Here is a 27237-nt window from a genome sequence, read left to right as displayed (position 1 = left end):
TTTCTGATCAACACATTTAGCAAAAAGCCATGAGAAGATGTTGGTTCAAGTCCAGAAGATTACTAAAGGCCCCTGGTAGGCGATGCTGAGTTCCCCAGTAGAAACTAAGGGCACTTCAACAGTGAACATTGGGACTCCTTTTTATGAGGTAACCTTCAAACAAAGTGTCTGAACAACTGTTTACAGAGAGTCTGGCAGCAGCAAGGGGACTACCACTGCTCAGAAGTGCCAGAGGGATGAGAGAATCAGTAATCAATGCTGGGAAAGTCCCAGAGAAGTACAAATATAAATTTGCCTTCCCTTTGGTCTTTATCAGGTCAAGTGTTTCTGAGGATGTAATGCAGCTGTCATTCTGCAAGGATGTGTTGGGGCTGAGGGGTGTGAGGCAAATGGGACACAAGACTTGGCTCATTTCTCTTCCTTTCTGCACAGTCATATCTTTCCAAGGACTCCAGAAACTGCATACCTCAGTTTTGGCAGTGATGTAAGGACTAAAAGTAAGTAATGTGCCAAAAGCAATCTCCTGATGTTAACTATAATTTGTCTTAGACATATTCTGAAGACACAGCTGTGCCTTGGTATCAAAAATAAATGTTTATTTCAGTCTTTATCCCAACTGCTCCCAAACGACAGAGTCAAGGGCTGTCAGTGTGTACCTGGAATAAAAGGCATTTAGTACAAAAAATCATCACTGCACATATCCAATGGTCCAAGGAAAATCCATCCCCACTGTTGAGCTGAATGACAAGAAAATGCTTCTGAGCTGTATGTCACTGTGGGACAGGATGGATACCATGAATTAAAAGAGCTGGGTATTATCCATTCTATGGTACCTACAACGTCTGAGAGTAAAGTTTCTCTCCATGTTGTTTACACAGCATGTTCAGGAAGAAAATTATAAAGAACAAGGTAAAAAGTCACAAACTAAGTATGAGATAATTTCCACAACTGACACCATGGGTTAAACAGGCACTGGCAGTTCTTAAGCAAAAGGCTGTTAAGTGAGAAGAGTGTTACACTTAGTGAAATTAACTTAAATCTCCTTCTCTTGGGTTAAGTATCTTTATAGTGTTAGGGTGATGTATGATCTTAACAATTTGAGTACTTGTAAGCAAGAATGATCTTCTAGCCTCACCATTTCAATTTTCCCTTCTTTTTCTCTTACATTGTTGCAAGTGTGGAAAGCTAATGGAAGATTAAATACTAGAATGGATCCTCAGAGTCTATTTTCTCCCACAAATAATTCTGATTAAGTTTCTTTTCTTACTATGCTTTTATATTTCCATCCACACTGAAGCAACTGCACTCTATTTGGGGGTAAACAAAGGGGCCTTTTTGTAGGAATCTCTCAGAAATTTTTACAGCTGCAATATATTCTTCAAATGAGTCTTCCAGAAATCACTACATGAAATAAGCATTTTAGGTTCTCTCTGCCATTTCCCCACTTTGGTTTGCTTCTTTTTACTTTGCCCTACATTTCTGGTTTTAACCTGCCCCATCAGCAACATACCTTTGTCTTCCAATACACCCTCAAGCCTATATCCTCAATGAAAAACTTCTCTTTCACCATTTCCAATCCTTTCTTCCTACTAGATCAACTAATTTAGTTTCAAAAAAGAATTGCCTCGCAGCTTTTGTGCTTTTGTGCTTGAAAGCTTGTCTACTTCTTCCACACTGATTCGTCTTAGAAGAGATATTACCTTCACCTATAAACATGGCCTTGCCTTACCTATAAACACCACCTCACCTTCATGCTTAGCCCATCATAACCACATCAAACACAGTTATCAGAACTGCTGCTGCACAGCTTGTACCTGCAGGAGCTAAACGAAAGCCTTTGTGCAAAAGTTTTCAGTGCACTAAAGTATCAACAGAAGGCACGGGGAAAAAAGAAAATCCACAGAAGAGAAAGTCAACTGAGTTAAACTTCCCCTTTAATCCTTTCTTACTTCCTTTTGGCACCTTACCCAAATGCTCCCTCTTACAGAGGTGGAAAGAGTTTGGTCTGACTACGGCCCATGATGCGGGAGGCAAAGGTTTTCTGGTGGGGAATCCTGTGCATCACCCACTGCGTGCAGAGACAAAGATCCCATCATTTGCATGAGCAGGAGACAGAGTTTCTGCACAGGCAGCCCCACCTCCCTCACTGGGGAGGGACATATCCCAACACCCACAGGTACAAGCATGGTGATGCACGATGGCTGCGCATGAACGGCTGAGAGCATGCACACCTGCACACACCTCAGAGACAGCTCAAAGCCAAGAAACCTGGGTTCTGGACATGGAGATGACTGTCCACAGATATCTCCTCACTTGGTCTTGCTTCCACTGCCTGTTATAACAAATGATTACACAGGCAACATACGTATACAATCATACACTGTGGGGACAAGCTGAATTGGAAGAAATGTTACCAAAAGGTGATCCACCAGACTTCTAGACCAGTATACAAAGTAATTTTCATTCAGTAGCAATGCCCTAAATTCTAAGAACAATTTCAGGTTTTTTCTACCCCATTTTTGTATGTGATTTCTCCCTTTCACAGGAAAACCACCAACTAAAACACTTCTCAATCTTCTCTTGACCAGTGTCTTGCACACTGCGTTCCACCCACCTTTTTCTATGCTCACTGCTAACCTACCTCTCTTACATTTTTTTTTTCAATTCTGAGGCTTCTTGAAAACACCTGGTGAAAAAATGATCTTACAAATACCCATGAGGAGTCTCTAGATATGACATACATGCAGCTACTGCCTGCAGATCAAGGTGAAACAAACACATGAATAAATGAATAATGCAGTTAATTGCAGGAAATGGCTCATGAAGAAGCCAGATGCAAACAAAGCATTGCTCTTTTTTGTACAGCTCCATATGTTTAGGAAGCCCAGCCAGGGATCTTGGTGATGACACACTCATATGCCACCCTCATTGGGCCTGCCAGACTTCTGGTATTTTACAAATCCTGTTGAAATATACTCTTCATTCTGCTCAGTCTTCTGCGGAAGAACCTCTGCTTGGCTGGCAGGGACTTGTCTGTGCTCCTCTTCATCCATTAGAGGAGACTGACCCATGATGTTATCTTGAAAACATATCCCAAATCATCACAACCAGGGCACTGAGCAGTGAAAAAATTTAATTTTGTTACAAGCTGGTTTCAGAAGCATGAGGAGTTTCCAGAAAATACTGATTTGTAAATTACTTCTGTCACATGCTATGCTTATTTTTCAGACTAACTGGAAAGCATTAATAGATACATTTTTAAAAAATTTAAGTATCAAGTAGTTGAAATCTTCATTCAAATACTGGAGGATGAAACTGTTTATTTATAGGCACACACATTTATACCCTCAGGAAACTTATCACACAGTTCTGACTATAAAAGCAAGGATAAGAATTATCTTAGTCTGTATATTATAAACTGTAAAGTACACTGAGAACACTACATAATTCATGACAACAAACAAAGCAGAATGCTTGCAAAATTAGCAGAAACATGACTTCTTTAAAGAATGGGGCACATCAGAAGTTGACATGAGCACAGCAGCAAGCATTTGGTGTCAGTGTAATTAAACTGGTTCAAAAACAAACTTGAAAAAACTACTAAGCCCACGACTGTTAAAACAAACATTATTTTGCTCAAAGTTTCCTTCGCCTACTTCTCCGCTCATACATTTAGGCAGCTAAAGCAGGGGATAACTGAATCAACATATTAGTATATGTATTCTAGACAATAACCACTGACAGCAGACACCAGAACAGCCTGTCTTTGTGACTCATACCACAGCTAAAAGGAAAAAATTTGACATGAAGATACATTGGTTCTTTCAAATAACTAGAGCCCCAGAACAGAAACTTGTTTAGTTCATTTCAGATTTGGTATTCTGGCCAATAACTACTTCTAGTCTTCTACTGTCACCACAATCAGATGCAGAAGAATGGGAAAATTACAATTAAGTATAATTTACAGTGGAATAGTTTTGGCTAATAAATTCACCACCTCCTCAGCAAGAAAACAAACAAAAAACTGAATGTGGTTCAGCAGTGATGATACACAGGCTGATGCATCAATGACATACATATGCTGCAGCCAAGAAAACGAAGAGCATTTTATAGCTGGGTTTTGGAATTATGGTCACAAACTCCTTGGAAATATTTTTGGTGACTTACAGTTTCTTACAACAAGTTGATGAACTTTCCAAACATAGCAATAAGATCATATGGCCACTTAAAAATATCTATCCTCTTTCCTGCATTGTCTTAGAACTTGAAATGGTAACTGCTATCATCCAGTGTGGGTTCTGCAGTCACTGAACAGAAGTAAATATGGCATTATCTTGTGAAAACCTGCTATTAATCTGTTTTTCCTGTCCATTCATTCTGGACTGTCTGTTCTCCTCCCTCCAGATGCTGCTGGCCCCCTGATAACTTCCTTCCCTTCCCTTCCCTTCCCTTCCCTTCCCTTCCCTTCCCTTCCCTTCCCTTCCCTTCCCTTCCCTTCCCTTCCCTTCCCTTCCCTTCCCTTCCCTTCCCTTCCCTTCCCTTCCCTTCCCTTCCCTGTCATTTCATACTCCTGTGATGTTCTAGTATTACATCTTGGCAAGCTTGCTACTCTTTCTCTTACTTATCAGTCATTATCCATGATTTCCATTGGAACTTCACGGCCCTTTAAAAAATAATGGAAATAACCTGACATGTACTTGTTAGCCTAAAGTAAATAGGCACAAACAATGATATCCTGTGGTAAATGAGGTGCTTACGCTGGTTAACATGAGAGCAAAGATAAGTTCAGCTATGCAACCATGGCTAAAAACTGCCATTTAGGATGACCTTTCCTAAACTAGAAGAAAACTGCAGGGGACTCCAGCCTAACTCTTTACACTGGAATGACCAGATTCCCAAGGTCTGCATACACAGCTGCTGGGAGTTTCCAAATTCTTACATACAATTCACCCTACTGAAAGATTCCCTCACTGCCTGGTTCCAAATTTCAAAGGTCTCCTCGGACAGCTCTCAGAGACTTCAGCCAGCTCTTTCTGAAACTTACAGTTAAAAAATGGCCATGCTAATTATCAATCCTTTCTCATTCCCTGGTTAAATCGGAGGCCTTTGATCCTATTTTGGACGCAAGGAAAAGAAAATCCTTGTTTTTGCTGCAAACCTCTCCAGTTTATTACTCATTACACATGAAAACATATGGTGTAAAGTGCAAAGCTTCCATATAGTACCTTTTGCCAGATAATTGGGGATCTACTGGCTATCAAAATCTTAGCTGCTTCTAAGTGCAAGAGACCAGCTTTTTAAAAAAATGTCAGTGTGAGTTTTTAAGCTCTTCTTGTAGCCACTCCTGCAAAGGAGTAATTCAGACTCTGCCTTCAGTGCTATGGAGTTAAAAGGGCTTTACAGTCCCCCTGCTTATCAATGAAGTCTTTCCATTACTTGCAATGGTCTCCAAATCAGACTCAAACTGAGGGCAGAATCTTTAGAGACTACTATATGAGATGCAGAGTTCCTGCCAAAATACAAAGAAAGGTATGGAGTACTTGCCAAAGTTCGTAAAAAACCCATAGGTCTCTGATCCATCTGCTCAGAACTTGCCAGACACGTTCTTTATGCAAACTTGCAAATAAAAGGAACATATTGCACACATAATCCAACTGCTTTTATATCTGGATGGGCTACAGCTGCAGAAGGATTCTCTTACAGTGCTGGCTGATGCTCACTTAAAGGTAAAAGAAGGTGAAGTGTGAGGCAGGCAAAGAGATGAGCACTTAAGCAGGTCAGAAAGGGAGGGGAAGTCAAGTGTGCCACAGAATCGCTGTGACTGACTCGTTGCATCACCCTGCAGTGAGGGGATGAGCTCTGGGAAGAGAATGGATCCCAGGAAGGGATTTCCTCTCCATTTGTTCCCCAAGCAGGGCCTTCCTCCTGACACTGAAGAGACGTAGGCAGTGTAAGTTGGGGACGGAGCCCTGAGGCTGTCCAACCTGATTTATGTTTAAGCAGGCAGGAAGACTCTGCATTGTTTAAGCAAGAATCAAGAACGGAGGGTCTGGGGTCCTTCTCCTGGAAGTTTCTGAAATATTGAGGGCAATTTCCTGCCATTTGGGAGATTTTAAGATAGCTCCAAAGAAAGATTTTATATAAAATGAAGCAAAACAAAAAAATCCCATAAACTTATCTAGCCTTTAGCTTTAACTTGCCAAAGGCACATTATGTTTTATTAAAGTATCAACAAAGAGGAGCCAAAGTCAACAGAAACAGAGTGGGTTCTCCTGTCTTCTAGCCAAATCTCCCAGATCCTGCAGGGTACTCCTGTGTTCATCTCCCCTTTATGCACAGGTCTCCTAAGGCCTTTTCTCTTCCTTGGTCCTGTCCCTGACAGTCATATCTCATCTTCATGTGCATTTTACTACAACATTTTGGCATGCAACTTTCTTGGCTAAATGAGTATCTGGACACAGTACTTTCTCCAACATGCTGTCTTCTTCCACAAGTCCCTCCTCTTTCTTCCCTTCCTCTTGCCTGCCTTGTTCCCTATAATTCACAGTTCTCCTTGTAGTTTTCTCTTCCCATCTCCTACAGGTTTCCACACAAACCACTCCTATCCTCCTCCATATTCTCCCATCACCTATTCTTCTTCACATAGGCTTCCCTCCAACAAAGCTTCATTTGAAAGCTTCACATCATTTCCTAAACCTCCCCAGAACAGGAGCACCATCTTTCCCCCTCCAACAGACTCTCTAGCACATTGCCATCAAGCCAACCTGATGTTCCTTAAGGCCCAGTGACTACCACGCTGAGCAGCTGCTTGGTTCAAACTTGCTCATGTCCCAGTGTAAAGTGGGCTTGGCTACCCCAACAAACCCTAGCCCAAAGAACAGGAACCCAAAGCTAGCTGCTGTTTTCAGATCCGTGGCCTGCATTCCCACACCTCCAATAATGCAGAGGCAGCACAAATGGCAATACAGCCATCTGTGGCCATTATTTCTACACATGGCAGTGTCGAGCTGGGAGGTACACACTGGCCCTTGCCAGGAGCTGATGGAAATATTATATATTCCTTCAAGTTGTCCTCAGTAACTGCTCTACTCCTGACAAGAGGTGAGTGCATCTGAGATACGCTCCCAAATTACATAAATACTTGCCCTCACTCTCACAGTGTATTTGCCAAAGGTACTCTAGATATGGTCCCTAATGTACTGACATATTTTTATAAGGCATACAGTATTTGGAACCAGAAAAAGAGGATTCTGGAAAAAGAAGAAAACAGCAATTCAACTGAAATATACTTCAAATTAACTTCCTCAGGTCCTGAGCAGTTGCTGGGGGAAAGCAAAGGAGTTTGGTAGAGTAGAAAGTTATTACATCCATGCCTTAGACTGGGTTTGGCGCTTCAAAGAACACCGTACATTTGCCATACAACGTAACCTCATAACACTTCAGAATGCAAGAGTCTTGTTTCAGGATAGCAATACATAAATGGTGAGATCCAAATGCACTACTTTAGATGTGGGTCACAGTGATGGCAATCAATTATAACCAAGTGCCCCAGGTGATATCTTTAATACGGACATCCTGCGCCAGCTCACAGCCACAAATTCTGCTTCATGGTATTTTCTTCCATGGCATTAGAGACAGCAATTTTTGGCAAGAAAGGAGAGCAAGACCCCCCTGCTCCTGATAATATGGAGACCAGCCTGAAGCATCTCTCTCTGTTGCAGTCAGTGTAAATTGCCTCAAATTTGCACCATGGAAATTTGGGCCAAATCTATAGTAGCTCACTCTAAACGTATTCCCCAACTGAAAAACAAGACAAAATACTGTCTGAATTGAAAGTATTTGAACAACCAACTGTGGTTTAAATTTAAATCTGACTCATAATGAGGTAGTATTTTCCACATCATCCTCCTCCTCATACCTCCAAGCAGGGAGAGAGGCCCTGGAGGAAGTGGGGGCTACCACCGCCTAAAGGACAGACAGCTCTTCCTAGACCCTGAGCAAGCTCCATGGGAGCTCTTGACATGGGCTAAATGAGTATTTGGACATGGGCTGGGCCCTCCCCAAAATGGAGAGACCAAAGGTCTGCTCCTATTTGCTTCAGATTCTTCACTGCAATCTGATGTATCTCCCTAGCTTTAACCTAGCACTGTTCATTTGCCTCAACCCTTGCTCTGATACATCCTGTGGATACATCCCTCCCATCCACAGCCTCTCAGGTTATCCCACCCACAGTAGCCTGAGATAACAATGACAGTAAAACACGGCGCTTCAGCTGCACTTTTTGTGATGCTTTATGATGTGTTAACAAAACATGGCACCGCTTCCACAGGAAGTAATTATTACTTGTTATTATTTAACTGCCTGTACATAATAAAAATACCTTAACCCCAATACCACAGCACTCTCTGAAGGATGTCTTTTTACCCTGTAAGGGTTTCCACTAGTTCTGCTTTGCAGTGGTGACTATTTATTGTTTGGAATGCTTATTCATAAAAGACAAGGCTTTTTTTGAAGGGTGCAGGGACTTTATTAATAAATACAGAAGCACCTTAATAAAAGAAAGATGTGATGAAGTCTTCAAAGCAGGCAAGAAAACTGATGAACAAAGACATTCCCATAACAACTGAGCTTTATCTGATCAAATTCCAATAAAGCCTGCATTTGGCATAAATCTTTAAAAACATAGCAAGGACCACTGGAGGATGCTAAAACTTGTTTATTTAATATTATTCCTCCTCCCTTCCCCAAAAGCACTTTATCCTCTTAATATTTTCTGAAGTCTTGGTGCACTCTGGGAAGCGCATTGAGTGAGCACGGCGCAGTGGAAGGACAGGAGAAGCGCGCCTTGTCCGAGGTCACGCTGCTTCCTTCCTTCCCTCCGGCTTCCCACTCTCCAACGTGCTGTGCTGATGATCAGCTGTATAATCATCAGCTTAAGCCTCCCTTTTGGGCAGAAGAAACAACAGAAAAGGTAGTGCCTTTAAAGAATTTAATTCTCTGCGGCTTCACTTAACCAGAGCCAAGAAGAGATAGAAGCTTTCATATCAGCCTTATAAAAGTAACTTAATTCCGACTTCTGTGAGTTTTATTATTTTCCATCCTAAGACTTCTTAGTATGTGCACTGTACTTCCCATCTGTGCAGGAATCCACAGATGTGACTGACTAATCCTTAAATACCAAGAGAAGTATTCTGGGTGAAAACAGACATTTTCTGCACACAGGGATTACTACTTGCCCATTGGCTTTGTGGATGCATGCAGGGCACCTCCATGAGAATTAATCTCTAGGATTCACTGCCTGGAGAAATCCAGATGGCAGAAAACCTGACAAGCAGATTCATAACCACTCATTCCCAGCATAAATACAATGGGGTGCTCTCCGCTCCAACTCAAGCTCTGAGGTGGGAACAGGGTCCTGCTGCTGCTGCAGCACTAGGGGCCTGGAACAAGGGGCCACAGCCCTGGCTCACCATGCCAAGCAGCCCCAGACTGCCTTCCTGGAGTCAGTGCAAACAAGGGCTGTAGGAAAACACAAAGTCCCTTTCTGATGTGGTTTGGAAAACGGAGCCAAGTACAGCCTGAGGAAGCTTAGCTGAAAAGGTGCAGTTTTGCATTTCTTCTTTCATTTTAAGGGGTAGATCTGTAAGGTCAGAGGACCACACAAAGAAAGAATCAGGCAGAAAAACAAAATATTTATATTCTGCTTGCTTATTTTTTCAATTTACCCTGCACAACTGTCTCTAGCTGTTCCTAAAACAGTTCTTTAGAATAATGTTGTCCCTTCTGCATCAGTGGTATATATGCTACTACTAAACTGCCACTGGACTAAATCAGAAAGCTCTTGGAGGGCAATTAGAAGATGTGCACATGTTCAGGGACTATCTCAGTGAACCACAAGAGAGCTATGATTCTCCCCAGAAGGCTTCTGCCTTCTGCACCTCTCCTCCTGAAAAAGACAAGGGAACAAAGGAATAACCATTCCTTGAAACTGCAGGTATGAGAGGAATTTCAAAAACCCTCATCAAGAAGAGTCCACAACAAAGGAAAACACTAGGCAACCTGAAACTTGGTTGGAAGAGAAAAAAAAAAACTAATAATTAAATGTTGCTTATGCAAGATGAAAAACCACACTGTTCCTTCTGGGCACAACAGCCCTGGCAAGCCCAGCATGTATGTCACAAGACAGGAAGCAAAGCTCATGCACAGAGGAGGAGCGGCAGCTGCTGATGCCAACTCTACCGGCAATCTCCTCTACAAGGCTCACTCTCCAAGGCTTTTCATGCTGGAGTCAGAGATCCGACTAAGTCTTCAGCCCTTATAGAAGATAGCTGCCTCTCCCACTAAAATGAGGACCTTCCTGACTCTCCCCTTTCACCTCCCATGCTTGTACCATGTTCACCACTAGACAACTCTATCTGCATTCCCAATATGTTAATACACAGCCCCAAAGCTCCTCCAGCACTACTGGGACACCAATGCCTCCTATCCATACCTCTTCACCTTCATCTGCAAATATTTTCTTCTTTCTAATATCTAGAATTAACATAGTAACTTTTAGAATGCTTTCTATAGTGCTGTTCTACAATACACCACACAATCACAGAATAACTCAAGTTGGAAGGGACCCAAAAGCATCTTGGGTCCCTTGTCTCTGATTTCTCCCACTTTTGCTTTTCCTGCTAAACAGTGCATCCTAACCTCATGTGCTGTGATGGAGATCAGTTGCAGCAACATTTAGGGACTCTCATGCTCCTGGCAGAAGAGCTCCTGCCAAGGAATCCATGCAGTTCAGACTGCCCACCACAGAGCTGTAATACCTGCCCCATACAAGGTTTTAGGAGAGCTACATACAAGATTGCAAGAAACAAATATGACCAAAGGGAAATGATCCAGAGACAGCTTGCCTCTCTACAAGCAAAGGAACAAAGTAACATGCCTAAAATATGCCTGGCACAAACACACAGGGCATGCTGCCTTTGGCTTGCCTGTTACTTGGTGGAGAAAAGATCTAATCCTACAATAACCTGCACTCATTACTCACCTAACACTTCACTTAGTTTGCTCCACCCAGCCTAAAAAAGAAACTGCCTTACTCACCAGCCATATATTTATCCAGGGACCCAAGTACCTGCCCTGGATGCAGGTGTCAGTCATTTCCATGGGCACAGGCTTGCTGGAGTCAGGCTCTTTCAAGTAAGCCCCAGCTGTTTCTCATCACAAGGCAAAATCCCAGCCAAGCAAAGGCCCTTTCTTCCATACCTCTGCTGAACTCTTTGTGTCCCATGTTCCTCAAACACAGAAAGGCAATGAACTGAGCTCAGGCAACCACAGCTGTATTCTTTTCAGGTGGCTGACTAACAGCTCTCAAAAGCAGAACAACAGAAAGCCCAGAGAGGCTATCAATTCCTTTTAGGGTGTCTGAGCAGTGAGGTCAAGCCAGAACACACAATTGTTTCAGCAGGCTGCTGTGGCAGCATCACTGGGACTCATAGAGCATTTCTCTGGGATGGCTGTTCTATACAGACAACACCAGTGATTCTCAATAGAGGTTCTTAGCTTTCTCTTTTAACAAATAACACATTATCTGCTCAACTTTTCTGCCATCCTGTTCTTGGAAAAGGATGGCAGTCAGGTCGCAGCTGGCAGTGACTACCTGTGGACCTGAACCACATTCAAATGGGAATTAAGCTTTTGCTACATTTAAACAACATCTAAACAGAACAATGCACTTTTCCTGCTGTCAGCCTCCAGCCTCCATGACTGGCTTTTACTATCACTTCAGCAAGCCCGTGAACCCAAAGTGCCCCCTCCCTCTGCTTCAAGTTTGGCTTCCACTTGACCAGACCAGGCAGGAAAAGCTGAACATTCAAGTGAGGGAGAAGACTCAAATTTGCACCCACTGAATCCAACCTGGACCCCATAGTGCTGCAAGCCCAGGACAGCTAATGCAGGCAGCAAGGACAGAGCTAAAGAAGGTCTCCGTACATTTTTACAAGGTGGTATTCTATCCATCAGGGTTTTCAGCAGAACATGTCACAGGTTGCTGGAACAACCACAAGTTTTACTCAGTATAGAACTTCTGAGAGCTGGGCCCCTTTTAGTTGCTGTGTTTCTCAGTGAGAAGAGCTATGCTTTAGATGAAATATGCTCTAGACAGTATTTGCACAAATGCACAGACTTTGTGTTAAATGAGGTTAAAGGCTCCAAAGTCCTTAAAGATTAAATGACATAAATCTTGTCAACACTAAGGAGTGAGTCATGGGGCATTTTCTTACTCACTCCACAATCCCTGGAGTGTCCACTCCCTTGCCTCAACTCCCGGACTACTATACAGAAGCCAGGTTTGAAACTCCTTAGCTTCGCAATTCAGTTTTAATTCCATTTCTACAAGGAAGTCTTAAAAAGCTTCTCCTGAACACAGGCCAGAGAAAGGAATTTGACCTCTATGTAAAGTACAGTTCAGGTCAGGTGTTGGGAGACAGAGATCCCAGGAATAACTTTTTTGATGTCTTGTTCTCTCACTTTTTTTTTATATGCTGTGAAACACAGAATCATAGAATCACTAAGGCTGGAAAAGACCTCCAAGATCATGTATCCAACCTTTGACCAAACACCACCATGTCAACTGGACCATGGCACTAAGTGCCATGTCCAGTCATTTCTTGAACTCTTCCAGGGATGGTGTCTCTACCACCTCCCTGGGCAGACTGTTTCAATACTCTACCACCCTTTCAGTGAAGGAATTCTTCCTGATGTTCAACCCAAACCTCCCGTACTGCAGCTCAAGACCGTTTCCTCTTGTCCTGTTGCTGGTTGCACAGGAGAAGCTAATCTTCACCGGCCTACACCCTCCTTTCAGGGAGTTGTAGAGTGATAAGGTCACCCCTGAGCCTCCTTTTCTCCAGGCTAAATACCCCCACATCCCCTAGCCACTCCTCATAAGACTCCCTCTCTAAACCTTTGCCCAGCTTTGCTGCCCTTCTCTGGACATGTTCCAGCACCTCACTGTCTTTCTTTCAGTGAGGGGCCCAAAACTGGACACAGGATTTGAGATGTGAGCTCACCAGAGCTGAATAGAGAGGGAAAATCACTGTCCTGGTCCTGCTGGCCACACTGCTGCTGATACAAGACTGGATGTCATCAGCCCTCTGGGCCACCTGGGCCCACTGCTGGCTCAAAACTCTGGAGTCCTGAGGCTTAACTGCTAGAAAAAGTTTGCACATTTCAGCTTCACATGATTTCGAGTTAAGTCCTTTCTAGAGAAGGCACTGAAGAAAGAGGCTGCTTTGCAGAGAGGGGACCCAACTCCTTGTCCCCATGGTTTGTTTTGCCTGCTGGATGGGTTTGCAGCAGCAAGGCAAGGAGCTGAGATGTGGGAGGTGCCGCCATACCTGGTACAGCTCTATCCGCTGCTCCGAGACGCGGGCCTTGGTGTTCTGCAGGCGGAAGACCCTGAACTCAGCCTTCACCAGGTTAGAGGCATTCTTCTCCATGGCCGAGACGTCGAACCTGACGATTCGGAAGTAAAGGCTGTAATAGCTCGGCGGGATGGCGTCTGCAAGAAAGCAGTGGGATTTTATTACTTTTCTTGGTGATAAAATATACTGTTCCTTCAAACATTTTAATACAAGACAGCCTCAGACAGGGAAATACCTGAAGCGTGGTTCAGTTTCCAATGGTCAATTTAGTACTATTAACAATTTAATTAAGAAAATCTACCCCACGTGTTTTTTATAAGACTGCCATATTAACAGAGATTAACAACTACTTTCAACTCTATTTCAGGCCATGCATTTAAACCTCCCCTCTTTCCATCTACTGGTGGAAAATCCTGAATACTTATGAACCGAGGAAAAAACATAGCAGTTGGTACATGGTAAATGCTTTCAGGCTTACAGAGAGTTCACAGGGATCTGCTAAGACAACAAATAACAGCAGCTCATCTCATCTATATGTTTTCTGAAACCCACTTCCCCATAGAATATGGAGCATGAATTAGCCAGGTTTAGATTTTATTCCATACCTAATTATTAAAGGATATTTTTGGAACAAAATAGTCATTCTGATTATAGTGATGAGGGCTGGATGAGAAGAGGAAGGAAAAACAAGGGGAAAAGGCAAGCAGACAGTAGACACTATGAACAGGATTACATTAATTTTGACCCCTTGGAAGCAGTAAAAGCCATAAACATAACACTCCTCACTATAAATTTGGTAAAAGAAGAAAAAAAACCCAGAAAAACGGCGTCAAGTCTTCAGCAGCAGTGTCAGACATCCCAGTTTAGGTTTCAAAACAAGGTTTCTCCTTCCCAGTGGTAAACCCTGACTAAGGGTAAACAGCAAGGCAGTTTTGCACAAACCAGGTAACCCTAAGGGGCTCAGTCATCATCTGAGGCCCTTCCACACCGTCCAGAGCAGCAGCACCAGGAGAAGCAGCAGCACTCCTGCCTGACACCCAAACTCGTTGGAGAAGAGCCAGGGGAAGAGAGTAGGAGACAAGCTCACACTCCCCAGAGAGGAGATGAAATTACTTTAAGACCTGATAAAAATCTCAGTTCAAATGAAGGGAACAGTTTCTTCTTTTCTTATAGTGTGAAAAGTGAAGTGGATAAATTAGAAAAAAAAATAATAAAAAGGAAAATTGTATTTGGGGGCTGGGGAGGCATTATCAGCTGAGGAAGCACAGGTGTTCTCACAGTTACATGTTTAATAACCCACCTGTTGTAGCTCTTTGAGTAAGTTCAAACAGACTATTTAATAAATGTAGCTATGAGAAAATCTTTGATGATAAAGTAATAATCTCAGCCTCAACTGTAGATGCATTATAAGTGAGAGATGACAAGTTCTCAAAGCACTTCAAAAAAATCCTCTGAAAGAGTACTTCCCAAAGCAGACCCTCAGTATGATCAAACAGGTACAACTATGAAGAGAAAACTCCAGACTTCCTTGTGATTCCATTTAATTTTAATTAAAAAAAAAAAAAGAAGAAGAAGAAAAAAAAAAAAAAGATTCTCAGATTTTCACATCTGCAGTTCTTGCAAATAACCCCCCAGGCACCATAATGACTATTCTTGGCTACCATGCTCATTGACAGGAAACTGCTACAACCTCACAGTGAGAACTCAAAGGCAAACAGATGCAAATTACTCCTACACCAAAGCTGCTCCTCTCTCCCATCAGCAACACATCAATGCCAGAGTCTTTCAAAATACCAAAGGAAGGGATTCTGAGAAACACTTAACTGTGTGCCTCTATGACCTTGATATATTTTGCAAATTCTTATAAAAGCTACTTGATTCAGAGATTACATTGTCCTTTAAGAGAGAAATAGTATCTTCAGTTTATTTTTCCTGCTGTAGGAAACTCCAAGACTACTACTTGTTTTTCAGCCAAACCTAATCCTACTAGGAATATAATTTGGCATAATAATATGTATATATAAGATTGATGCTTCCAGGATGAGTTGTAAGTTGTCCTTCCCTGTCATTTGTTTGAGGCATCAACCTACCATTTTGTTCACTGTGGACAAGCCAAACTAGCAGCCATTGACTTGCCCTGGCACAGACAAACCCTGTCCATCTTGACTTTATTTTAGATTGAAAAGCCCTATTTAACTGTCAGCTTGGTTTATATTTAGCTTCTTATTCCTAGAACCTTGTTGTGCTATATTTGTAGGCCTTCTTTCCAGTTTGTTTTAGATACTGTATATTACAAATCTCTGAGTATGTATCTGAGTGGATATTCCTGAGCCATTCCTGCACTTACATTTTTTCTCTCTTTCATATATAAGGAGGACAGAGAATGAGTACTCTTTCAGTGTACCTGTTTTTGTGTTGGCATATGTGCATTTGTATACATTGCAAACAAGTATTTATCTTCCACTGGAAGCCAGGCATGGGACACCCTCTATGAGTAAGCAGAAATTCTTGTCTTAAGTTTCATCTCTCTTGTAAGATAGTTTTACATCTTTATATATAAAACCTCACATAAGAAATTTGATTTCTTTACTCTATCATTCACGACAGCATCCACAGGAAGTCAACTAAGGAAAAGGCGTTATTCATGTACAGATAAAAAAAAAGAAGGAATGGCTGACTGCAAAATTGGGGTTTATGTGAAAATTAATCAACATGAAGACTGAGAAATGAGATTTGCAACTCTCTTTAAAGGAACGCTAAGATCCCCATGGAGTCTACAGGCTTTTGGATTAGCCTTTAAGTGATCTCAGATGCTGCAATTTATCTCTCTTTGTGACTCCACCTTAACCTGACAGTTTTATCAATTCAGTTTCAGTTGGATACCTCTGCACTCCCCTCTGGTTTTGGCCCCATGACTCCAGCAGACACCAGGATGACTCTGACCAAGCAAGCCTGCAATCACAGTTACCCTGTTGCAGACTAGACTCCTGAAGTATTCTTTGAACTATTATCATTAATGAGTAGAATTAAATCAATATATTTCCTGTAGATAGGAAAACATAGATTTATTTTGTTTTGGTGGGAGAGAGAATAGTAAACGCAATGAAAGGTTCTGCTTTTATAATTTTTAAGTTACTCATTAAATCAACCCTCAAAAAAACCTGAAGACTTCCAGCTGTAATAATCACAATCACCACAGCTGAGACGAGTTACACAACACAGCTGGAGAAGATGAAGGCAGCATCCATCTTCCTCCTCCCTTTAAGCTGCTAAACACCGAGAATCAAGTTTACTCTTCTTCTGTCTTTTTTTTTTTTTTTTCTGTCTTGAACAAGCTGAAACTTCATCAGCTGCTTTACACGGGACAGTCCGAACTGCCAGGTTAAAATGTACTCTGGTAGGCAAGTGATTAAGTGCATAAGGACACTGTGGTTTCTGTGCCTCTTACAGACTTTATTCAATATCCAGCATCCTCCAGGCTTCTGTGCCAGCGGCCTGGACAGAAAGCAGCCTTGCTCTGACAAAGCAGAAAAGCACCAATGGGAGGGTGCAGGAGACCCATCCCAACACAGTCTGCAGTATTGCACTAGGCTGGAACACTGTCAATGGGACAGACTGGACACATTCTCTGACCAACCATCTAAAACAGCATACAGGCCCCCAGGAGCACGTGGGAGGAGAGCAAGGTGCAGTCAAGCACCCTGCAACTGAAAGCATGGATAGGAAGTTTGTTTCATGCTGCAGATATTCCCCAAACCAGGAATAACTTGCACAAAAGGATGACACTTCTGCCTTGCACAGTTGTGTTTGATGAACTGAGCCCTGCATTTCCACAGCTTTCCTCACAAGTACTGCATGTACTGACATTTCAGGAGAAACAAAACACCCTGTTTGACACAGCTCTTCTGAGAGTTGAGCTTTCATTCTGGCGAGAAAAAGACCTAAATTCAATTGTATCCAAATGAGGCTTTTTTTCCCCTTTGAATCTTCATTTCTGCTATTGAAACAAAAAGAAATCAATTACATGCACAGCCCAAGTTAGGAAATGTAAACAACTTTTCTTTTCTTGTTGGAAGAGGCCAGACAGGCCGCCTTCACACATACACCCACACTGGAAAGGCTGAGAGCTTCAATCTAATCCTTCCATCAAGGGCTTGTAATAAATGCTCCAAAGATTTATTTTTATTCCCTTTTGTGTTTATTAAACTTTGGAGGGTTTCTTTTCCTTTTTCATTTCTTTCTGGTGCTTTGCCCATTCTTTATTATGGCAGCTACAAAACACGGAGTGCCCTTTTCTTCTTGCTCTCCTTTTTTCCCCCCTCCTCATCTTTCTAACTGCAGTACATGAATGACTGTGTAGTAGGCTTTGAAGCAACACATGCAAATATTTATAAGAGTAGCTTGATTGTTATTAAATGCAGTTGTTATGCTTTCCATGCTCTGGCAAGCTTCCCTAACCTCTCTAACTATTAGGACCATTTAGGCTGTTTAGATTTCAGCTCACTGATAGCAAATTCGATGGTTTTTTTCCTAACAAGCAGCATAACGTGACATCGTTTCTCCCTCTGTGTGAATTTCTCTCCCTGCTCAGCTTTGGGGTCCCTGCCAGGAGCTGGGTCAGGCTGCCTCCAAAGACATACAGACACGGTAAGTGAAGCAGCATGTGCTGGAAGGATGAACATATTGTCAGCTGTGGCAGTGTATCTTTCCAGCAGGATCCCATCTTCCCTGTCAGGCACACTTCAGTCACAAATCCTCTCCTCTTTTCCAGGGAAAACCTCTCTAAGAAATCAGAAGCTTGTTTAATGCATCTGGGCTCCCAAAGCCCATAATAATCACTCTGCTCACTCCTCCTGACCCTGATGTGACTGCAAAATCCTGCTGGAAACTGCCTCTCCTGCAATCAAAGGGGACCAAATAATGGAAGCCACAGGTCATATCCAGGAATTGGGACTGGCCCTCAAGGGTAAATCAGTCATACATCATCTTCCCATGAGCTCTAAACCTCTGTCCCACTACAACATTAAGCTATGAGCACATCCATTAGCTGATCAGTGCTCTTGGATGGAACACTTGTGCCATTCTTCTTCAGGCATCACTTCCAGGCTCTTGCAGCAAGGCTTCAAAGTCAGACAGTACAGAAGTAGTGTAAGAAACTTACTCCAGTATTCCAGTTTTTTTACTTACCAAGTTGTCTCTGAGGTATTACCTTTATCTGTCATCAACTATTTGCTACTGAGGAGGGACTGTGCACTGAAAGCCAGGAAAAAACCCACTGGGAAGACAGTAGGTTGAGAAAGAATAACTACCTAATTACCAGATTTTGTGACACATTTTTCACAGCTGAACCACTTGCTATTCCTCTTCTGGAACACATTTAAGATCTATGACAATATATGAAAAGTAAACAACCCCAGGACATACCAGGTTGAAAAATAGGCACAATGAAGAAAAGAGGGAATTTTTGGAAGATACATTTATGAAATTATGTGCTCCTTACTTAAAATCTGACAAGAGCCTTCTGGTTCTACTGCTACTTCCTCATTGCTTCACTAAGCCTGAATCAAAAGATGACTAGCCAAAGCAATGACTTCAACAGCAAACAGATCCAGTAGCCAGGTTTCCAGTTACCCGAATAATTCATTCCCTCAAGGTACTCCTACTGCTCTGGAGTTTGATGGACTCTGACAACACTTTTACATAACTGTCTTTTGTACTTTTAAATTCTGTAATGGTGAAAAACATCCTGCAGTTGTCTTTGGGCCAAAATGCAACTGGCATAGTAAAGATTCTGAGACATTGTAATTATCCCCTGAAGAATCACAGGATTAAGTTTAAGTTCAGGTTTAAAGTTTTCACAAAGACAAGAAGGAAAATAAACTGAAGTAATTGTTAGTGGTGTAGCAAAGCTGCTCCATAGAATTCTTGTACAAAACAGGTTTAAGTCCTGGCTTTGTGGGTCACCATAAAGATACAAAGAGAAAGGCATCTTATTACATGCTCCCCTAATTTCTGTCATTTCATCCCTATTAGCACATTGGAGCTGGATGTGAGTCTTACAGTGGGCAACAAACCTTGCCTAGAACAGCCACCATGGCTGTTTTAAGGCTGTAACAATTCAACGCATTTTAATTTCTTTTTTTTTTTTTTTTTTGGTAGCTGTTCTCCCTGGGCTGGGTCAAATTGTGTTGCAAGTTTAAACTCAACTCTGTTAAAATGCTGCAGCTGAAATTGACTGCTTTGGCTGTTAATTGGGTATGCAGACCATTGTAAAAAGAGCTGTAAATTTGCTACATCACTGAACTGTCTGATTTAAGTGAATCTTATCAGCCAGAAAGCCGTCATTGAGGTCCTTTTTTCCACTGGACCTTCTCTCTCTGCCACGCTTTCGCAATTATTTTCAAGCTACTAGTCTTTGTATACTCAGTCCAAAACAGCACTTAGCATGAAAAAATCCATACTACTCACACCAGCCAGAAAGAAGGAAGAGAAAATATCTATCCTGAACAATCAGTGATGGCTTCTTCTCTCCTCCCTCTCTTATGGGTTCCATAAGGAAATAAAAACCAGGCCAACATCACACACGTTTGTTTACCTCCTGTGAGGTGCAAGACCAAGAGTATCGGCTACAGCAGATGCCCCAAATGATTCCCTTTTGGAAAACGTTCCCAGCTACTCCATCACCCAAAAGGCAAAGGAGAGTCAAATTTAATACCAAAGACAAAAGCTGCAGTAGCATTCTGCTGTATCTGAGATGACCAAAAGTGTCAGACTAAGTCTCCATAATCCGGTGAAAGACAGGGAGGAACTGCTGCCTCACACACTCCTGCTGCAAGGGCAGGGAGAGTTCAGGTGGGTGCAGCCTGCCACAGAAAAAAATATGTCCCCCATCACTGCTCATTGTAGGCAAGATTAGAAAATCTGAATGTGCTTCAGCAATGGGAGAAAAATACTTAAGGAAAAAATACACAGTCCTTCCAGACAAGCTACACAATTTACTTTGGAGGAAATCAGTTGTTCGTGTGGGATGTCTGGAGCAAAAAGGTGACACCTGTGGAAGACACAGGAAGACACCTGGAACTAAGGGCTACAGACTGCACGTATGAGTTAACATCTTCAGATGTATGGTAAGGTAAAACAGCACAGAGAGTGCAAAAACTTGTAACTACTTTCCCACCACAGAGCAGTCCTGAGGCAACTATAAGACACAATTCTGGTTCTTTACAAAGTCTCCTGTCCTGAGAGTGTGTCCTGTTGAATGAATTCCTTTAGGAAAGTTCACCTTACTTCCTCAACTGTGAAGAAAGCAAAGGCTGCCCGGAAGACGACTTCTGCTATAAAAATTCTCTGAGCATTAACTTCTAGAAGAATCTGAATAAACACTGAGCCTCTCGAATCAACTGCCTGGATCCAAACTTCTGAAGCTGGAGGAGAATCAAAAACTTGTTGAAATCACTGAAACCTCTGGCTAATATGAAAGGGGAAACTGTCTGGTCCCTCTCAGGAACACAAAACCAGAACTCCAATCCAGGCATATTTGGTGTGACCACTCCCAAATACTCCTATTTCTTAAAAAGGAGCATGGAATCTCTCCTAGGGGACAAAGCCTCTGGACACAAAGTAGCACACACAATACTGCCCCAGGCCTGGTATTTCTTTTCCCTATTTACAAAAGCTAGGGTAGATGGGAATGGGTAAACCAGCACCTCACATGATAACACATAACACCTGCACAGTGCTCAACAGACACGTTCTGGCCCTGCCTTTATGACTGCTTGAATGTGAATTTCCTGAAGAGAAATTCCACGATATGAGCTCACTAGACCCTCCTCTCTCTGCCTGCCTTCAAAGGCTGTTGGCTTGTTTTCCCTTGTCCTTGCTGAAACACAGGGGCTGGGTAACATGAACAACACTGAAACATCACATGAGCGTTGTTCTCAGGTCTAAATTTTGAGCCATTTGAGCAATGCTTAATTGGGGTAACTTAATTACTTGGGATTATTTTGGAGAGCAGCAAATGCTGAGTTTTCCATTCCAGACTGTCTTTCACATATATAAACCTCCAGGCATTTTAGGAAGTCTGAAAGGTCTTACCTCAATTCTCCTCTTCTCAAAGTCCTCTTTACACATCACCTGTCACACAAAGCAGCCAGAGAGGGAATGTAAACACAAACCCTACTGCTATCTTTGTTTCTCAACAAAGAAGTCTTAATCTTACGGCAGATTAAAACATATGGGGTAAAGGTACAGCAAAACCACTCGCTCTCTCACGCATAACCCCCCTCTAATCTCACTACTGTGTATGCAACACTGCAATTTTCACAGTGAGACAGAAAAACACATCTTCAGATGTGTCCCTCAGTCCTGCGCTGGGTGCCAGCACAGCAAGCCCATGACCACTCCCAGGAGAAGCTGATCCTTTCCTGCAGGGAAGGTGCATGACAAGCTAACAGGAAAGCTGCTGTGTCTGTCAACAGGCATTAGAACAACTTACAAAGATGCCAAAGCCTCTCCAAAACCTGAGTAAAGTTTTGGTCCCAGTGAAGTCACCGACCAAACATTCCCAACACTTTCAAAAGGGCCAGGAATTTACCCCTGCAACTGCAAGCACAGAGAAGATTTTCAGCACAAGGAAACTGTCTCCAGCCTCTCTGCGAAATTATCTGCCAACAAAAGGCCCTTCAGCTTTCAGCAGTTATTTTGTGAACATTCAGGGAAGAAGAACTCCTTTCAAATCCCCATCAGGATCCTTTGAATGAAATCCCAGGTTATCATGTATCACCACTGAAATCAAATATGTAAATAGATGTGTGTTGTATTTGGAAACGTCTCAGGTATGTACTTTGCTATTCTACTTACATTGGAATGTAAGAAAAATACTCCTAGTGTCTTTCATCTCTCTCCATGAAAGGCTGCTCCTCTTTCAGCTAGGAATCATAAGGAAGAATTGCAAGTACAATTGCCTATCTCATCTTAAAAAAAAAAAAAAAGGTGGGGCAAAAAGAAAAAGCTCACCAGGGAACACAAACCTTTCTCACAGGCAGAGTAAGACTTGACTTGCTGGCACAGTTCAGCTGAGGTTTTATGGCTGCAATGACCTCAGCAAGTGAAAACAGACCAAACCAACCTTCTGCCATTCACAGGACTGACCAGCAGTCTTTCCCTGTAACAAAGACCTTTTTTCTCTTCCATTTCCCAAACTCCTTCTGCTTGCATGCTACTGAAGTGGTACCTTCTGTAACAAGAGACCTCTCTGCTGGCAGGCTGAAGAGGCAGACATGATCACTAGTCCAGCTGCGCTGCTGTGTATCCCATTGCTTTACACAGACATTGGGGTGCATATATGTTTATTATTTTTTTAAATCCTTCCTCTTCTGGACACCCTTCTGATGAATTTCACCTGCACTCACAGCCCATTCAGCAGGACTCAAACTGGCTTCACCATTTTACTTCTGTTCCATTTTAGTAATTTACTATATTTTAAAAATATGCTTTGTTCAGACATACTTTTATTGAATCCCTCAAATTCACACAGAAAATTATTTCTGTTATAAATCTATAAATCTATCTTCCCTGTCAGTCTATGAGGGGAGCTTGGCATGCCTGCACGCAGCTCTGCACACTCTGCATCTCTCCCTCCTCTCCAGGGTTTCCACAGGCATGAGGCCAAAGGCAGCAACATCCTGCTGCCCTGGGGGACCTGCCATCGATAGTAAGGTAAGAAAGCTGCACTGCCTCAGCAGCGCCCAAGGCAGAGAAGTCAACCAGCCCACAGGGTCAGGATGCTCATAAGAGCCATGGGACATTGGTCCTACAGGGCCAGCCCGGTCAGGTGTCCCCAGAGCTGGGGACCAGGGTGGTCTTTTGAGGACCCCCTGAAAGCAGCTCCAGCGAGGCGGATTGTGTTTAAGCCTGATCCTTGGACAGAAGCACAGGCATATCCTATCAGTGCTTGGAACCAGGGTTTACAAGGCTAACCTCTCTAAGGAGATGGACTCAGTACCTCCTTTAAGGCGAGCCGTAGTCACCCATCATCTGTCTGTAAAATCAGGCTGCTGCACTCTGACAGCAAACACGCTCCTCACAGGCTCTGACCTGCGCCTTTAGTGCTGGATGACTTGAGCTGCCTTTTAAGCCTGTGAATGCCATCTCCCTTTTAATCTTCTGTGTAGAAGGGCTTCTAATCACAAACTTTGTTACGAAATCCACGGAGATGGCAGGAAATCTCTTGGATATGACCTAAGGATTATATTATGCCAGGGCAATGCAACTATACAAAAATCTACTTTACAAAAAATGTACTGCTGCAGAACAAAGCTGCACTGGAGAGAAAAAAACAGAACTGGAAAACATTCTGAATTATTTAAAGAACTAACAAAACTTTTCCCAAATCCAGTTTTCTCCAACGGTGTCACAACAACCACAAAGCCGTCATACATGACAAACTCAGTAGTGTTGAAATCAAGGAAATGGCAGCAAAAAGACATTCTCAGGCTATTTCACAATTCAGTTTAAGCTGCTGTGTTTATGTGCCTCTCTACCTTAGCACAGAGTAATTCAAATATCACTTCCTTTGATCTCAAGTCCAACAGTTTATTTCTCCTCTTATACATTTGCAGGGCGATTCGATCAGCTGGAATTCAATGTAAGTGATATAAGTGGTAAAACCAGTTTGAATATTTAGCACGGTAACAGGGCAAGAAGCCCACCACTCTGCTTCAAAGAAGGAGCACAGGCATAAGCTTCCCTCTAAACAGAATCTTCTCAAAGTCACCCTGTGAGCTTTTTATGCACCCACGTGCTTAAAGGATTTCCTGCCTCAGAGCCCGTAGCAGCAAGGGAGCACAGGTTGAACCCAGTCCTCATGATGCTCCTCAGACTGAGGAGAGCCTACAGGACCAAATCCTCCATGCAGCTCACATTTGGAATGTGATTTTTGTTACTGCTTTCCCAACCTACCCAGCCTGTTTTGAAAGGCCTCCCTTGAGCAGGAGAAGGTAATGAGGAGTAGGTAATAGCTTTCCTGCCTCTGCTGTTGGCGGCCTTGGCAGTTCACACTCCTTGTGAAAGAGATGAAAATGAGCATCCACCTTCTGCAGAGATTGCTCATTCCACTCTTCTCAGGCTGGCCAGTGGACAGTCACCTCCTACTAACACTCCATAGGCCTCCCCAACTTGGATTACATTCCAGGCTAGATAGAGTCATCCAGTCTCCCCAGAATTTTTTTGTTTCAACATGGGAAGAGAGTACAGTTTCAACTGACAGAAGTTGGTCAAGGCAGGTCCCTTGCACAGAGATTAAATTAAACAGTGCATCCCACAGAACCCAGCAGGGCAGCAGTCTTTGCTCAGTCACGGATGACTACTGAGTAAGAGTATAACATAAACCAAGTTGTCCTAAACTACTTTTCCTTTTATGATGGACATAGAAAGAGCAGTGTCCTTTTGTCAAAGGTCTGGAGCACCAAGTCCTTTTACCTATGGCTGCAGGTTGCATGTAAGGCATTGTACCTTTGAAATGGTGAACTCTCCTTTTCCTCCTCCTATCTGCATATTTATGCAGTCCCACAACCACAGTTTTTAGGTGCACATCTGTCATTCATCACAGTTGGTGGTAGCTCTTTTATTTTTGCTGCCTCATCTCACTTGGAATTCTCCCACCATTTCATTCCTTTAAACCACTCAGGCATTTTCCCTCTTCAATTAGTCCCTTAAAACTTTCCTTCCTCTTTAAGCTTATGATTATTCTTTCATTAGTGCATTTTGTGGCACCCTCTAAGGAGAACAAAAGAAAGTAAATCTCTTCCACCCCAAAATTAAACTGTCATGTTCTGAACAACTTGTAAGAAAAAAATCCAAGGCACAGACTGATAATGAAGGCAACACCATCAGGTTTCACCCTCTTCTGGAAGAGGAAGAGACTAAAATTGAATATACAGCCACAAACCATAGGAAATTAAATAGGTCTCTGCAAATCAAAGTTGTCTGTGAAAATACTTTCCAGGTTTATGGTTTTAATTACTACATAAATGAATGGAAAACAGGATTAAGGAATTTTAACAATTGCTACATATCATATTTGGAATCACAGCCTTTTTTTTTTTCAGCTACAATACCATGAAGGCATAATCCAATAAAATCCAACTGAACTAGATCAAATTTTTCCTTCATACTTAGCTTGGTAGACAAAAGTCTGAAATAATTCTCCAGCAGCACTTCTGTGGGACTGAAACATGCAATATCAGAGTGATTTGCAAAGCTTCCTCACTTATACTCAGGCTTTGGATTTTATGATTTGCACCCATTAAAAACATCTATGACTTCCAGTTTTTCAGCTTTGCTCATTTACTAACTCTGTTTCTAAACAAGATTTCAAGCACCAATTGAACCATAGACCGTGCCCCCCTCTACAGAGGTCATCTGAGTAGATAAAGCCATCTGGAAATCAATGAAAACGTGCAGAGGAGCAGAAGTGTTGGAACGACTCTTGTGCCTTTTCAAGAATCCATTCATACTTGCAAACACAAGAGCTTGGTGCTTTTCATTCACAGCTAGAGTAAGCCTTTCTTTTTTCCTTCCTTCTTTTTCTTGTTTTCCTTTTACTGCAGTGCATGTTGATTTTAGCATGAACAAACTGCCCATGAGTGACTGCTCTTTACACGTCTTCATGTAAGTCAATTAACCAGGGAGAATTTAGCATGTTGTACCACTTCAGTCAAGCTTTTCTTCTGCAAGCCTAAAATCCCCCTAATGCCCTTCTCTTTCACAGGCTTGCCGCTCTTCATCCCCAGGTGAAATGAAACTCAGTAAATATTACACTTGCAAGGTAACAGGTCCAGAATGTGAAGCATCTAGAGGTCAGCAGAGTCTCCTCTTGGTGTCTCATACGTACCTTGTTGCCTAGTGCCAAACAGTATTTGACTGGCTTTATTCAATTCAAATAAAGATATTGATTCCCATGACTGTACAAACCTCTTAAAAACCAAAACCAAGTTACGAAAAATGCCCTCTAAGAAATGCCACTAAGAGAAGATAAGAGTGCTACATGCCTTTTTGGAGTCCCTGAAAAGAGCAGCATCTCAAATAGACCTTTCCATCTGGAATATACACTTACACTATTGTTATCATCTTTCACAAGTTACAGATAAGAGAAAGAAGATAATGGCTGGGTTCTCGTGCCTTGTCCTACAGGATCCTTGCCTGTCGCATTATGAACTGCACAACAGCAAGGACCAACATGGGCAAACTTCTCTCATTCTGTAACTGAGTTTACAGAATAGCACTGAGAGCCAGCTGATAAATTTAAGAACAGTCACAAAGCAACAACTAAGTCACAATCCTCTTTATAATCAAGCCTTATTGATTGGTATCATGTAGCATACGTTGGCAAGGATAAACTCTAAGCATTTATCACCTTCTAACCTAGGGCTGTGTCCATACACTCTCAGTCTTAACTAATGCTAACTTCCAAGTGCTCTGTTCAGAACTGCAAAACCCCCTAAGGCTGGAAGAGCTCTTCTGAATTTAACATTTGCTTCTACTAATTAACTGTATGTATTAGATGCTTTGCGTCAGCACAAGCTAGAAAGAGACAGCATTCCTAGCTTCTCTCCCGTGGGAATGGAATGGCTGGCCAACCCAACAGGTACAAGCTCTGAATGGTACAACTTGACTAATTTACAAGGTTATGCCTTGCTAACCTAATCCTCAGAAGCCTTGGACCAAAATGCCTCTCAAAATTTGAAGTAGAAACAAACAAAATGCCTCTGAATCTGAAAAGACACCAATATTCATCACAGATGTTTATACAAAAACTTCT

The 27237-nt window shown here is 42.4% G+C and overlaps 1 protein-coding gene across 2 annotated transcripts in view; it reads right to left on the bottom strand.

Annotated features, from left to right (window-relative positions):
- The window catches only part of TGFB2 (transforming growth factor beta 2), a 60918-nt gene that overhangs the window by 9670 nt on the left and 24011 nt on the right, over positions 1 to 27237 (bottom strand). For both annotated transcript variants that reach the window (XR_005256353.1, XM_038132217.1), the window contains exon 2: positions 13392 to 13555. Coding sequence is in view for 1 of the 2 variants with exons in the window: in XM_038132217.1 (XP_037988145.1) it covers positions 13392 to 13555 (164 nt within the window). In the remaining variant the exon portion in view is untranslated. The remainder of the gene's footprint in view (positions 1 to 13391; positions 13556 to 27237) is intronic.

Source organism: Motacilla alba, chromosome 3, assembly GCF_015832195.1.
Source record: "Motacilla alba alba isolate MOTALB_02 chromosome 3, Motacilla_alba_V1.0_pri, whole genome shotgun sequence".
Lineage (NCBI taxonomy): Eukaryota > Metazoa > Chordata > Aves > Passeriformes > Motacillidae > Motacilla > Motacilla alba.
This window is presented reverse-complemented; position numbering and strand designations above follow the sequence as displayed.